We start from the raw sequence: 16,858 nt of genomic DNA, 5'->3' as shown, positions 1-16,858 counted from the left end.
AAATGACATTTTTTTTCTGAATTTTTTAAGATTGTTAATAATCACAGCATGTAACCAGGTTGTGTTCTGATTTTTTTCCAGAAACAGAATAAATATTTTGTGTCTGTTTGTATACTTTCAAATTTTATAGACATACTTGTAAGACAAAAGGTATTTTTCACACAATGAATCTATCACGTGAAGTCTCTTTTTGAAATTTACAATAATGTTGTGTTTACGCAACTTTGGGATTAACAAGGATGTATTACTGATTCACAGACTGCTCACTTGACTGTATTTGCAACTGTTCCTTCCTTCATTGTTAAAGTGTGCGTTTGTAGTGCAGTGAAGAAGCATGAAACTGTAACCGTGTGCTGATAAACTATATCGCAAGAAGGGTACCGTATGCTAAACTGTATTAAAAAATGAATAATTTTATAAAGAGGGCTTCTTTTGTTAGCTGTGGAATTATGTATAACATATTTCGTATTTATATTAGGATTTCATTGTTTTCACATCAACTAGAAAATACTAACTTGGCAGAACTCGTAGCTATCTTAGAAGCAAAATAAGAAGAAGAAGATAACTTAGTGAGTGCAGATATATTTCACCTGATGTCGAGGAAGTAATGGATGAAGAAGACTTTGTCTTGTCGAAGAGGAACAAGTATGTGACGTGGTGGCTGGTACCTTTGAAATAAATGTAAGTTCTGAACAAGAACCTGGAGGGTCAGCTGTAAAGAAACCTAAAAAGCAAGCAGAAAGGAAGAAGAAGCAGCTCCCAAACTGAAGAAAAGTTGCTCCTGTCTCTACTTCTTCACCAATCCCAGAAGAATACGCTACAATTGAAGATATAAAAATAAATGTAGGTGGTAAGTCACCTTACTAAGTATTTTTACTGCACTTCAGTTCACAAGTTCTGCAATTGATGAAGCAGCTACTATAGTATTGTTACCGAATGCGTCAAAATCATTGCACCATACTGCTTCATACTGGAGCAACTTCAACATTTGAGGAGAATACGATATACAATCATCTACACGACAATGGCATTGCCAATTACAGGATTCGAGTTAGGGGTAAAAAGGGGTGGTGGTCTCTATTTATTTGGTTGACAGTGTCATCGTCAATTTTGGGAAAATACATAGACTAGTAAACGATGAAAAAATATCTTGGCTACAATTTAGATCATATATAGCTCTGGCCCTGATGAAATCTGAAGATGAAGACACTAAAGATGATGAAGTATGTGGTGATGACAAGAAAGGCAATAAAGAAACTGATATAGAAGGCAGAGACAATTCCAGTTAGGGTCAACCGTCAAAGGCAACTTTACCCACGGAAGTGCATTGTGATCAAATAGGACATTTCATAATCCAAGAGGAAAACAAAGCTAGATGACTCCAAATATTTCACTCTCGCTAAATGAAGATGCCTACTAGGCCCAAGTTGCGTAAGCGCAACATTATGCTGAACCTAAACTATTTGTAAATACTTTTTGTTACCACATTTTCTGGTCATTCTGATCTAATTTCAAGAGAAATATACAATAATATTCCAAAAAACTATGTTATTTTAGTACTTGGTCCTTAATGGGTTAACTGAAGTGCCAAATACACTCCCCTTTTTACATAATCCCCCATGAATGGGATAGTGATCAAAACTGAAAGCATCAATACAATGATGTCAACCTAAGCAACAATAAATCACAAGTCACAAATTGCGGGAGATAGTAGGTTCGAATCCCACTATCGGCAGCCCTGAAAATGGTTTTCCGTGGTTTCCCATTTTCACACCAGGCAAATGCTGGGGCTGTACCTTAATTGAGGCCACGGCCGCTTCCTTCACATTCCTAGCCCTTTCCTGTCCCATCGTCGCCATAAGACCTATCTGTGTCGGTGCGACGTAAAGCCCCTAGCAAAAAAAAGGTCACAAATTGGAAACAATCATCAAAGTTTGAGAAATTCCAGTTTATTCATGACCTTGCGCTTATCTGCGACACACGAAGTGGTTTCCACCACATAACCCAGTACAGTTGGAGAATGATACAGACCTTCACAGAAATAAAGTCTTTACATTTTAGACAGCATAAAAAATGGCTATGGTTTTTAATAGCAAAATTTAATGTAAAAATGGGCCAAATTAGTACTACAGTAAAAGAATACAGTAAGCAATAAGAATAACAGCACTAAACTGCCTATCTTACGTAAAATAGGGCATAAATATCTCAACGTACTTTGAGGTCACAATACTCAATGCAATACTGAACTGAAAAATACTACAGAAATGTGAAATATACTGCAGATCAATTCTTTAACCCTCTCCTGCCCATAGCATAGTAAAGCTTACTTGTACTTCCAGTCGTATTACAGTTCAGTTATTATGAGTTTCGACTTGGCGTTTGAGCGCTGCCTTTTGGTGGAGGGTAAGTGAATTAATCGACAGCTAATCATAGGCAGCCGATCGCTCCGAAAGAGCGCGTTAAACTCGAGTTCCGGTTAGCAGTGTTGTCATCCTGTTGTTTACGGTAACCACGTGCTATCAGCTGTGTGTTGTATTGAGCTCCGTTCTTTTCGCGGTCTTTGTGTGTCTTTGTGCTAGGTTGTTGTTCGTTTATATTTTGTAGTGTAGAGTTTATAAAAGTATTGTTTAGTATTTTTAATAGTATAGCGCGTTATATTGTAGTGAATAGTGTGTAACAAGTGATCTAGTTTATATAGTAGCTTAGTTTATTTCGTTCGGTAGTTATATTGTAGGTTAATTTTAGGCCCGTGTGTGAATTTGATATTCTGTCATGTCGACGCCTACGTCTAAGGATGAAACTCCCAAGAGAAGAAAGCCTTTCGGACGCGGTACTCCACTAAGGAGCCAGGCCCGGGAAATTGTTTGCAATGTTAGGGAGTATTTCGAGAAGGAGAAAGATAACGGCGCGCCTTCTCTTGCCTGTTGCGAAAGCAGTTCAGAGAACAGCTGATGCGACCAAAATCAACAGGAGCACAGTTATAAGCATAGGGAAGGAGAAATACTCTGCCAAGGACCAGACAGCGGGGCTGTCCAAACTTGAAACTCCAGGGAAGAATAGGAAGAAGCCTAAATCTGTAACGGAATTAGACTCTTTTCAACAAGATGCTATTCGCCGGCATATTTACGCCTATTACCGTAGGAAAGAATATCCTACTCTTGAGAAATTGGGTCGTTCTCTTGAAAGCAGTGAACTTTTTAGTGGGAGCAAATCTTCTCTTAGAAAAGTAGTTTAAAATCTGGGTTTTAGGTACAAGAAATTTAACGGGCGAAGAGTGCTGATGGAGAGAAGCTACATCGTGATGTGGCGGTGTAGATTTCTGAGAGAGATTATAAAGGAGAATTTTGATTCTATTGTATGGTTGGACGAAACTTGGGTTAATGCTTCTCATTCCCAGAGCAAAGGTTGGACGGATGATTCAGTAGAAGGCACTATGCCAGTACCTGTTGGGAAGGGGGGCAGAGTCATAGTGATTCACGCCAGTACTTCGCAAGGTTTTGTGCCAAATTGCTTGTACATGTTCCGATCTAAGAAAACCGGAGATTACCACGAAGAAATGAATAGTGGCACATTCCAGAAATGGTTTGAGGAAAGGCTGCTGAGCAACTTGCTTGAAAAGAGCATTATAATCATGGACAATGCCCCCTACCACTCCGTCATTCTTGACAAAGCACCAACAATGGCGGCTAGAAAGAATGAGCTGATTAACTGGTTGAAGGAGCACGATATTTCGGTTCGCGATGACATGAGGAAGGGGGATCTCATGCAACTTGTGAAACAAAACAAGCCCCAGCGCCCAGTTTATGTGGTGGATGAAATAGCTAAGAGGCATGGCCATAAAGTAGTTCGCCTTCCACCATACCATTGCCACTTTAATGCGATAGAACTGATTTGGGCCCAAGTGAAGGATTATGTAGTTGAAAATAACCAACTCTTCACAGTTTCGGAAGTTGAAAGACTTATTTTAGAAGCCATAGGCCGTATAAGTGCGGAGGACTGGAGCAACGTTGTGAGACACATGAAATCAGAGATGATTAAAGCTTGGGAGAAAGAAAGTCTTACAGACGATTATGTTGAAGAGTTTATTATCTCTTTAGGGTCAGGTGAGAGTGACACCTCAACAGACGATGACAATGCTGATAGTGACTCAGAAATGAGTGGTGTGTTCCCTTTGTAGGATTATTTCCTTCATTAGGGGAAATTGAATCTAACAGCAACGCAAGCTCTTCTACATGGTGAGTAGAAATTTAATTTAATTTACTCACGTTTTATCTTTATCTTTTCGAGCATTGATATATGTTTGTCTTGTAGTCTTATCCTAAATGTGTTGTGTATTGTTGTTCATCTTATGTGAATTATGTATGTTGCTACAAAGAATAATTGATTATGGAGATATTCCAGTATATATATTTCCGTTCATGTTGTGTATCGTAAATCAGCTGTTTGTATTCGTAGCAGTTTGGCACCACAGTCTGACTTCCGGTTAACTGTCAAGTCGAAACTCATAAAAACGGAACAATAGTAAGCCACCCATCGGTGGATAGGCGAAAACAGCAAACTATTACTAGCACCTGCACTATCTAGAGACCATAGATGTTACTTTCTTTTTACAATGTGTGCAGACTTAATATGAAATAGAGAAGGTAGGGACAGATTTAAACAAACATGTCTGCAGTTAATTTGCATGGAAATATTTTATGTGATAACGAGATTGAATGTTTGGCAAACAATACTTCTGACCGTGGAAGTGTTAGTAGTAGCTTTAGCGAAGTGGAGGGAGAAAATGAAATAGGAGAAATGACGACGTATACATGCATGATGACAGAGGTTAAAGGTCTAAATTTCAGTGGACAGATAAACTGTCTTAAGTCGAACCTGAGGACTGTTGACTTTTTATTTGGTGAAAGTTATATTTCTAACTTCATTAGTTTTTGAACAAAATAATTTTTTGTGTTTTTTAATAAATGTCTGCATTTTACAGGATGATGGCTTAAAAGAATGAATTTCATTCTGGGGATAACATGCCTTTAAACATGGACAGGAGAGGGTTAAACATTAATTTCATTATTTTTAAGAAGGTTATATCTCAAATATGAAAGCAGCACTCACCACACGTAAAAGCAATGAACTCACTTGCTCTAAACGGGCAGTGGTACACTTATGTACCAACCGGAGGTATGACAGCAGAAAGTGACATTCATGGAGTTCCAGATAATGACAGCATCATTCAATAGTTTCTTACAAGAATTTCTTCACACATGATTCATGTATGTATAATAGATGCGCTCATAATATTAGCATAAAATAAAAGTGGTACATTACTGTACCAATGCCCTATACAGTGTTAAACTAAGCTTAAGTTAACTTGCCAATACATTATCAATATAACTTTTTCCTTTTGCCATAACCAGTGCTCTGAAAAAAGCATTTCAAATAAGAAAGAAACGGAGTTAAACCAACCTCTCGTCAAATCTAGGACCTTTTCGACTCCTATCTGATTCAGGAGATTCCCTTATTCTCTTGCGGTCACGTTTATCGTGGTCACTGCGGAAACGGTCTTGACGCCAATGCCTAAAAATGTGATTGATACGGTTTTATTTCTAATAAACAAGTATGCAAGAGATCACATTAACACTAACTCGTCAATAAAGTCTATAATAATAATATCTTACCTGTCATAGGACTGCTTATCATGGTTTCCTTCCTTGTCCAAGTACTCCTTATATCCACGATCTGAAGAAAAAACCAAAGAAAATCACAGAATAATTTAATGCGTTAGGAAGTACATTTACTTGTTAGTTTTATAGGCTAGGAACAAAGAATGATAGGTCATTAGCTTCTGCATGGTGTCAAGATGAATAAGGTATACTAGTGTTCATGTTGGGAGCAGTGTGTAGTTAAAATTCTTCTAGAGAAAGTGTTTAACATCATTTAACAAGATTGGAGAGAAAGTTGCATGATGGGAGAATGCTGTCAACTCTGGACTTTGAATCTTTGATCAACAGCATGGGCATATTCTGCAATTTGTGCTTACCAGGGGAGTATTTAGTAGCACAAAGAAGTGTTGAATTCAACGTACGAAACTGTAATGTAACAAACAATACTAATAATAATAATAATAATAATAATAATAATAATAATAATAACATACATACATACATTATCATTATAGACTGTTATGCCTTTCAGCGTTCAGTCTGCAAGCCTCTGAGAATTTACTAAACGTCGCCACAATCCTCGATTTGCAACTAGTGTTGTGGCCTCATTTAGTTCTATACCTCTTATCTTTAAATCGTTAGAAAAAGAGTCTAACCATCGTCGTCTTGGTCTCCCTCTACTTCTCTTACCCTCCATAACAGAGTCCATTATTCTCCTAGGTAACCTATCCTCCTCCATTCGCCTCACATGACCCCACCACCGAAGTCGGTTTATGCGTACAGCTTCATCCATCGAGTTCATTCCTAAATTAGCCTTTATCTCCTCATTCCGAGTTCCCTCCTGCCATTGTTCCCACCTGTTTGTACCAGCAATCATTCTTGCTACTTTCATGTCTGTTACTTCTAACTTATGAATAAGATATCCTGAGTCCACCCAGCTTTCGCTCCCATAAAGCAAAGTTGGTCTGAAAACAGACCGACGTAAAGATAGTTTCGTCTGGGAGCTGACTTCCTTCTTACAGAATACTGCTGATCGCAACTGCGAGCTCACTACATTAGCTTTACTACACCTTGATTCAATCTCACTTACTATATTACCATCCTGGGAAAACACACAACCTAAATACTTGAAATTATCGACCTGTTCTAGCTTTGTATCACCAATCTGACATTCAATTCTGTTGGATTTCTTACCTACTGACATCAACTTAGTCTTCGAGAGGCTAATTTTCATACCATACTCATTGCACCTATTTTCAAGTTCCAAGATGTTAGACTGCAGGCTTTCGGCACAGTCTGCCATTAAGACCAAGTCGTCAGCATAGGCTAGGCTGCTTACTACATTTCCACCTAACTGAATCCCTCCCTGCCATTTTATACCTTTCAGCATATGATCCATGTAAACTACAAACAGCAAAGGTGAAAGATTACAGCCTTGTCTAACTCCTGTAAGTACCCTGAACCAAGAACTCATTCTACCATCAATTCTCACTGAAGCCCAATTGTCAACATAAATGCCTTTGATTGATTTTAATAATCTACATTTAATTCCATAGTCCCCCAGTATAGCGAACATCTTTTCCCTCGGTACCCTGTCATATGCTTTCTCTAGATCTACGAAACATAAACACTACTGCCTATTCCTCTCGTAAAATTTTTCAATTACCTGGCGCATACTGAAAATCTGATCCTGACAGCCTCTCTGTGGTCTGAAACCACATTGGTTTTCATCCAACTTCCTCTCAACGATTGATCGCACCCTCCCTTCCAAGATGCTTGTGAATACTTTGCCTGGTATACTAATCAATGAGATACCTCGATAGTTGTTGCAATCCTTCCTGTTCCCTTGCTAATAGATAGGTGCAATTACTGCTTTTGTCCAATCTGAAGGTACCTTACCAACAGTCCACGCTAATTTTACTACTCTATGAAGCCATTTCATCCCTGCCTTCCCACTATACTTCACCATTTCAGGTCTAACTTCATCTATTCCTGCTGCCTTATGACAATGGAGTTTATTTACTATCCTTTCCACTTCCTCAAGCATAATTTCACCAACATCATTTTCCTCCTCCCCATGAGCTTGACTGTTTGCAACACCACCATGATGATTTCCTTTTACATTGAGAAGATGTTCAAAATATTCCCTCCACCTCTCCAGCGATTCCCTGGGATCTGTTATTTCACCTGAATTACTCAGAACACTGTTCATTTCTTTTTTCCCTCCCTTCCTAAGATTCTTTATTACTGTCCAGAAAGGTTTCCCTGCTGCTTGACCTAGCCTTTCCAGGTTATTACCAAAATCTTCCCATGACTTCTTTTTGGATTCAACAACTATTTGTTTCGCTCTGTTTCTTTCATCTCCGTACAAATCCCTGTCTGCCTCGGCCCTTGTTTGGAGCCATTTCTGATAAGCCTTCTTTTTACGTTTACAGGCTGCTCTCACTTCATCATTCCACCAAGATGTTCGCCTTTTCCCATCTTTACACACAGTTGTTCCTAGGCATTCCCTTGCTGTTTCTACTACAGCATCCCTGTATGCCACCCATTCACTTTCTATATCCTGAACCTGCTTACTGTCTACTGTTCGAAACTTCTCACTAATCATATCCATGTACTTCTGTCTAATTTCCTCATCCTGGAGATTTCCTACCCTCATTCGTTTGCAGACAGATTTCACTTTCTCTACCCTAGGCCTAGAGATACTTAGTTCACTACAGATCAGATAGTGGTCTGTATCATCGAAAAATCCCCGAAAATCTCGTACATTCCTAAAAGATTTCCTGAATTCAAAGTCTGTTAAGATATAGTCTATTATGGATCTGGTACCCCTAGCCTCCCATGTGTAGCGGTGAATAGCCTTATGCTTGAAGAATGTATTCGTAATAGCTAAACCCATACTAGCACTGAAGTCCAGCAAACGCTTCCCATTCCCATTAGCTTCCATATCTTCCCCACATTTACCAATCACCCTTTCGTATCCTTCAGTTCTATTCCCAACTCTCGCATTGAAATTGCCCATTAGCACTATTCTATCCTTGCTGTTGATCCTGACCACGATGTCACTCAATGCTTCATAAAACTTGTCAACTTCATCCTCATCTGCACCCTCACATGGTGAATACACGGACACAATTCTTGTCCTAATTCCTTCCACTGACAAATCTACCCACATCATTCGCTCACTTACGTGCCTAACAGAAACTATGTTGCGTGCAATGGTATTCCTGATAAAGAGCCCTACCCCAGACTCTGCCCTTCCCTTTCTAACACCCGTCAAGTACACTTTATAATCTCCTATCTCTTCCTCCTTATCTCCCCTTATCCGAATATCACTTACTCCTAGCACATCCAGATGCATCCTCTTTGCTGACTCAGCAAGTTCTACCTTCTTTCTTCCATAAGCCCCATTAATATTGATAGCTCCCCATCGAATTCCATTTCGTTCGCCAAGTTGTTTCCAAGGAGTCCTTCGCCTGTCAAATGGGAGTGGGACTCCATCACTCCCATAGGTCCGAGGCTTGCTTAAAGTGTTCTGAGCTCGGTAAATTCATGAAGCAGGATGCTGCCCTACTTGCACATAGTCCAAGTGAGGATCTCTCCTCTAACGGGTTATGGACCACCGGTGAATTGTGTAGTCCTAGCCGCCTGAGCACAAAGAGGGCCATGACTCAGAATATGTCCGAGATGCCCACTCCCATTCCATAGCAACTGATATCCCGACTCTCAGGACCACTTACTAGGCCACTCAGCCGTTGCCCATCGTTCACGAACTAGGACGTGACTACAGTAACCCACAAACATGAACCATTAATAATAATAATAATAATAATAATAATAATAATAATAATAATAATAATAATAATAATGTTATTTGCTTTATGTCCTAACTACTTTTACGATTTTCGAAGACGCCGAGGTGCCAGAATTTAGTCCTGTAGTTCTTTTACATGCCAGTAAATCTACTGACACGGGGTTGACGTATTTGAGCACCTTCTTCAAACACCACCGGATTGAACCAGGATCGAACCTGCCAAGTTGGGGTCAGAAGGCCGGGCTGAGTGGCTCAGGCTGTTGAGCCACTCAGCCCGGCTAATGTAACAAGTGTGTGAATATAAATTAAAGAAAAAGGTTATCAACACACAAAACACATATACACAAAGACAGGGCAGAGCGAGCAAGAGAAAGGAAAAAAAGCAAGGACAAAAATAAGACAATATAAAAGGATGAAAACAAACTCCACAACTTCACAGACAGGCTCTTCCCTCATCAAACTTGGTTTTTCCATAGCTATCTATTCTCAGCTCTTGATAAGCTTGCTTCTACTTCCCAGTCCATCAGGATGATGGGTATTCATATGCACTGAAGGGGCAATGCTTGAAGCAGGAAGAGGCTATCATAGGCCTATACTAAAGCAATAAACATCATTATAATATCCTAACCAAATATCCCGAGTGTCATTTGAACTGTTAGGAATGGACAGATGTTAAACTTGGATTATTAATAACTTTTGATTAGAATGATTCCAGATTCAAGTTCCTCATCTCAAATTGATCCATTTGCCGATCTCCATCATCGCTGAAAGTTTTCAACATCACAGATACACGCTGTGTATGGGTTCAGGAACAAATAAAAAGTTATTATGAGGTACATTAAAAATAGTTTTACTGCAGCTAAGCCATCTTGATATCCTTATAATAAAGATTTTAGAAATTAGAAAAAATAAAAAGGACCTGGAACAGAAATACAGAGAGTACAGTACAGACTTCCTACTTCTGTTCACAGACCGTGGGAATCCTCAAGCGGGTATCATATGACTTGCGTCAAGCCTGGCGTGATAGGAAGTGTTGACAACCGAGGCAGGAGGATGTTTAGCTTTGTCGCTCAGTTTGCTAGTAACAACTGGACTTTTAAAGCTGTGTTGTAAGGTTATTATTGTGATGGATAGGTACACTACAGTGCAGAGAATATTTTTGATTGAGTGTTATTTACACAAGAAGAAGAAACCAGTTAAAAAGTGCCTTCGAAAATTCTGTAGACAGTTTCCTGGGTTACAGTACTATCAAAACGTTATGTGCATCAGCTCGTTCACAAGTGGCGTAGTACTACTTCCGTAATAAAAAATGTAAAAACCTCACACTTGAGAGAAGATATACAGGCAAGACTGTAGTCCACATAAGTCGCTTTGAAGAGTAGCTCAGGAAACAAGTATTTCACATTCATCAGCACGCATGCAACAAAATTATTACATTTACGATCTTACTGGACTCATTCAGTACATAATGTACAGACTACAGATTTCACTGCAAGAATAAGATTTTGCAATTAGCTAACGAATAGTGTCCATGATGGTATTGTGGATCCAAACTTTCTTTTTATGAGTGATGAAGCATGATTTCATTTGAGTGGATATGCCATTTCACATAACAATAGGATCTGGGATACAGAAATCCCACATATTTTAAGATGAGACCTCTGCACAACGTGAAAGTGGATGTATGATGCGCTATTAGTACCCAGACGAATTATCGGTCCGATATTTTTTCAGGACACAATTACTTCCAACCACTATATTCACAGAGAAAAGTACGGCTATTTCCAGCAGAAAGGTGCAACAGCTCATACGGCGCGTAGATCTCTGCGACGGTTGCAGGAAGTGTTCGATGATTACATCATCAGTAAAGGCTAATGGCCCTCTCATTCGCCTGATTTAAGCACATGCGACTTTTATCTATGGAAAAATCTCAAAGGAAAAATCTACAGGAATAATCCTCGAACTGCAGAAGAATTACAAATTAAAATTAGGAACGCTGTGCGTTCCATCAAGGTCCATGAATTGCAAAGTGTGTTTCGAAATCTCATAAGATGTGAAGCTCAAGGACATCGCTTTCAACATTTTCTGTAAAATACTGGAGAGTTCAGTTTCAATTTCTAGTTGATTCATTTTATTTATTTATTTATTTATTTTATTTATTTATTTATTCTGAGCATGTATATAGCTGGCGAGTTCAGTTCCGTTTAGTTTCTATAGACGTAACCATGCTGCTTCTTTAAGATGACTACGTCCACTCTCCATTGCCAGCACTGCGCTTGCTGCCACCGCTTCTCAGTGCTCCTAGGAAGTTTATTATTTAATAAATTCACACATCATTACTTACTTGAAGGACAAACCATCGAAGTAATCCGTGATGAACCCTTAAAATGTACACCCTGTATAAGTACGTATTAAAAAGTGTGTGGCATTTCTGACATAAACATTTGAAGAACATTTCAGTTTTTCTTTTCACAGCCAGTGTGAAGGCAAGCTGCAGCATAAAATTTACACGTCAAATTGCAATAATTACTGGAAAAACATTCTAATGAGACTTAATAAAAAAAGCCTTTCTTACTCACCTGCTTCACGTTCATGTTCTTTCATTTGTTCAATTCTTTCTTTCTTGGGTATCCTAAATACTTCCTTCAGGCTGCTCCACTCATGGATAAGCCGAGATGCCAATTTGATGAACACTTGATGCTTATCAAGACTTAGGGTTCCATCGCCTCCCTCATCATCAGACTCGCTGCTGCGTCGAAGACCTAGCTCTCTAGCAGTCAATTCAGGTGTACCATCTACTAACTGTTTCTCACTTTCTAGACCTTGGCAGGTCTCTTCATCAGGTACTTCCATTCCTCCAGGTAACACAGCATCTATCCTTGGCTTGATGTCTACATCGCTTCCACGCGATTCTTCATCCAATGGTTGGCTGCACAAATTAACAGAAGTTAATTATATACTGGAATACAATTAAGTGCCAGAAGCACAAACTAAAAGTATTTCAGTTTTAAGACAAACTAGAAGGCCAGAGAGGTACTACTACTACTACTACTACTACTAACAATTTTACAAATAAAAATCAATGCAAAATTCTCGAAGAGGAAAAGGATAAAATAGAACAGAACTAGTAAACGCATGGATTGCTGTTCAGGCAAAATAAAGAATAGGAATATAGGCCATTTTGGGTTTTTGCGCGACTTTCCCCAACCTGCCTCCTGTTGCGAGGGCTCTAATCTAAGTCAGAAATCATGTTCTTTTCACAAGGGATGACAAAGAACATTTTCAGAGCTAGAAAAAATGCGATCATACTAAGCAATAATAGTGAAAATTTTTGACGCGATAAGTGGGACAAATACCGTCTATCGTAAGCCCATCCACATAGTGATATAGATGTTGATTCGCATAAGGAATCTGAAATATTTGTTCCGAATTAGTAAATTTATAATACCAATGTAAATGGTCCGTTATTGGACATTATAAATTTTCCAGCTAACTCATTCCTGGTTGCCAGCGTTTCGCACCCATGTGCTAGGCTGGGCTCATCAGTTGGTGCCTTGCACACCTACCAAGACGCATGGCTAGTAGTGCATACCGTGGAGGCCACTGCGTAGGCTAATTGTAGCCATCGGCAGTTCCAATGCACTATGAGAGACTTTGTCCCATTACTAAAAATTGATGCCTGCTTGGCCATCTGACGATATAGATGTTGATTCACATAGGGAATCTGAAATATTTATTCCGAATGAGTAAATTTATAATACCAATATAAATGGTCCGTTATTGGACATTATAAATTTTCCAGCTAACTCATTCCTGGCTGCCAGCGTTTCGCCCCCGTGTGCTAGGCTGGGCTCATCAGTTGGTACCTAGCACACCTACCAAGACGCATGGCTAGTAGTGCATACCGTGGAGGCCACTGCATAGGCTAATTGTAGCCACCGGCAGTGCCAATGCACTATGAGAGACTTTGTCCCATTACTAAAAATTGATGCCTGCTTAGCCATCTGATGATATAGATGATGATTCGCATAGGGAATCTGAAATATTTGTTCTGCATGAGTAAATTTATAATACCAATATAAATGGTCTGTTATTGGACATTATAAATTTTCCAGCTAACTCATTCCTGGTTGCCAGCGTTTCGCCCCCGTGTGCTAGGCTGGGCTCATCAGTTGGTACCTAGCACACCTACCAAGACGCATGGCTAGTAGTGCGTACCGTGGAGGCCACTGCGTAGGCTAATTGTAGCCACCGGCAGTGCCAATGCACTATGAGAGACTTTGTCCCATTACTAAAAATTGATGCCTGCTTGGCCATCTGATGATATAGATGTTGATTTGCATCAATTTTTAGTAATGGGACAAAGTCTCTCATAGTGCATTGGCACTGCCGGTGGCTACAATTAGCCTATGCAGTGGCCTCCACGGTATGCACTACTAGCCATGCGTCTTGGTACGTGTGCTAGGTACCAACTGATGAGCCCAGCCTAGCACACGGGGGCGAAACGCTGGCAGCCAGGAATGAGTTAGCTGGAAAATTTATAATGTCCAATAACGGACCATTTATATTGGTATTATAAATTTACTCATTCGGAACAAATATTTCAGATTCCCTATGCGAATCAACATCTATATCATCAGATGGCCAAGCAGGCATAAATTTTTAGTAATGGGACAAAGTCTCTCATAGTGCATTGGCACTGCCGGTGGCTACAATTAGCCTACGCAGTGGCCTCCACGGTATGCACTACTAGCCATGCGTCTTGGTAGGTGTGCTAGGTAACAACTGATGAGCCCAGCCTAGCACACGGGGGTGAAACACTGACAACCAGGAATGAGTTAGCTGGAAAATTTATAATGTCCAATAACGGACCATTTATACTGGTACCACCCACATAAATCGCTATCTTCATGCAGATTCTCACCACCATCCAGCACAAAAACAAGGCCTAGCAATGGGTTCGCCGGCTTCAGGTATTTTAGCTAACACATTCATGGATTACATGGAATATAATAAAATAGTGGATAAAATAGATGGATTGATTACATGGTTGAGATACGTCGATGATATATTTGTTATTATCGATGAACGAAAGGTTAAACCTGATGGTATATTACAGTATTTAAATACTTTGGATAGACAAGTGCATTTTACGATGGAATCTGAAAATGATAGGACTTAGATTTGACAGTTACTAGAAATTCTGGTCATTTTGATTTTCAAATTTTCAGAAAAGCCATTCAAACAGATACTATTATCAGAAATGACTCCAATCATCCAGGTCAACATAAAAAGGCAACATTTTACAGTTTAATTAATAGAGCTATGAACATACCTATGTCTAAGAAGAATCATAATAGAGAGATAAATATAATCCATCAAATCGCTCGTAGCAACGGATATTCCAACAGATTTATTAATAGAATGATAAATAAAGTGAAAAATGAACCTAAAACAACTTTAATTAAAGAGCGAAAAGAGAAAAAGAAATTCGTAGTTCTAACTTTTCGAAATAAGCACTCTTATCAACTGGCTAAAATTTTCAGGAAAAAGAACATCAATGTCACATACAAAACGGATAATAATACTAATACGATAATTTTCAATTCAGATAAAATAGAAAATAAATGAGTAGCTTATTTTCAAAATGACTCTTGTCCACTTTCCTAAATTTGTGGTAAATAACGAAAAACGTTTTCAGACCTAAAATTTCTACCAGACCCCTTGGAAATACTTTCTTGACATTCTTTGTATCATCAGTTATATTTTTTCTCAATATTGTCTGAACAGACTCATCAGTTCTGCTATAATGTGAGAAATTAATTTGGACAAAGGTCATTTTGAAACTAAAGAATGGACAAGAGACAATTTGAAAACAAATACATTGGACAAGAGACTCTTTGATTCTAAAATGAGGATAGAAACACAATTGCACAATATTAAGCATGGTTAGTAAGTAATACGATTGCAATAAAAGTAATAATTGAGTTGAAAATTAAATTGAAGGATATAGTACTGAAAACAGCTCTTGTTAATGAATAAGCATACAAAAGTCAGATATTTATGTTTGTGTGGTACTCTCAGAATAAAGTTCAGGCTAAATTAAATAACATTTGTTTAACACTTAGAAAGCGAGTTTCCAATCCTTAGAACTCAGCAGCATCCCCCTTCATAACCCCCTCCAAATCATCCTCTGACACTTCATCACTTGTATCTCGATTAATTGCCGCACTGCAGAACTGCAAATCAGGATTTTCCTCCCACTGATCACCAAAATGAAGTTCCAGCAGCCTTTTTACATCAGCAATTTTTGATCCGTTTATTGGAACGCCAACAGGAATCAATGGTAAAGGTAAACGTGAAACATCCACACTTGGTTTAAAAACCTTCTTTGACATTCCTATGTCAGTATTATACCAGGGTTCACCTTTAACTAGAATAGGAGCAGACGGAGTCACCCCTCGAGTAATGATGAATCTCTTTGCTGTTGTAAATTTGAAATGCTAATGCCCAGGTTTCTTCATGCGTTGTTGTGACACAAGCTTCCAGTCATATACAGGCCAATCATTTCCCATTCTGAAAACTGTTCCATGGTTACCAAAGACCTCCCAATATCTTCCAGGCTTGATAATTGTGTCAATTTCACGGAGTTCAAGTTCTATCCGTCCGAAAACCCTATCTGGCGGTATGTAGGAGTGTCCTGACACAGGAAAAAGTACATGCACTTCCCTCACGTGGCATGGAGCACAGTTTGCAAGCCAGTACATGATCATACATATCACTGAGGATTTTTTGTTCTGCCCCCCACATCCATATGCAAACATACAGAGGATGGAGGAGTCTTCGAAATTCATGTTACTTAATCTGTGATACACAGCAGATGAAATCTGTGCTGATCCCTTCGCTCCATCTGCCTCAGTCCATGTGTAAATGAAGACCTTGTCTTTGGGCTGCTTATCAGTGGAAGTACCTTTACATATTGTAAAATTATAGATGTACATCTGTGTACTGTAGTAGGCAGCCTGATCAGGTACCCTGGGGAGAACTTGATTTTTCTGACAGTCAAACGAAATTGTTATCTCTTCATCATTCTTGGCTTGTAGTTTTGAGAAAAATGCATCACTTCTTTTCTTGTGTACTTCAAACTCTGCAATGCAAGATTTATCTCCAGTTTGTATTTTGTATTCATACATTTTGAGTATTTGTCAACAGCTGGTGAGCCGAAACTTAAGTTGTTTTCATTTATGAATCATCATAGACTTAAGAATATGGGACTTTCAGTTCTACGGTAGTATTATCATTGTACATCGTACAGAGTTTCTGAACTGAAAGATAACTGGGCAAATATTGTCTCATTTTATCTAATGCACGAAAATAGTGTTTCTCC

The 16,858-nt window shown here is 39.0% G+C and overlaps 1 protein-coding gene across 5 annotated transcripts in view; it reads right to left on the bottom strand.

Moving 5' to 3' along the window:
• Positions 1-16,858, bottom strand: part of Set2 (SET domain containing 2) — a 426,901-nt gene that overhangs the window by 141,070 nt on the left and 268,973 nt on the right. For 4 of the 5 annotated variants that reach the window (XM_067151274.2, XM_067151276.2, XM_067151277.2 and 1 more), the window contains 3 exons: positions 12,051-12,400; positions 5,673-5,733; positions 5,461-5,571 (listed from right to left, as the gene is read on the bottom strand). In XM_067151274.2, the coding sequence (XP_067007375.2) occupies positions 5,461-5,571; positions 5,673-5,733; positions 12,051-12,400 (522 nt within the window). The remainder of the gene's footprint in view (positions 1-5,460; positions 5,572-5,672; positions 5,734-12,050; positions 12,401-16,858) is intronic. The other variant, XM_067151278.2, reaches the window with a different exon arrangement.

This window comes from Anabrus simplex, chromosome 7 (genome assembly GCF_040414725.1).
Source record: "Anabrus simplex isolate iqAnaSimp1 chromosome 7, ASM4041472v1, whole genome shotgun sequence".
Taxonomy (NCBI): Eukaryota; Metazoa; Arthropoda; class Insecta; order Orthoptera; family Tettigoniidae; genus Anabrus; species Anabrus simplex.
The sequence above is the reverse complement of the archived record's forward strand: the minus strand, read 5'-3'. Positions and strand labels throughout refer to the sequence as shown.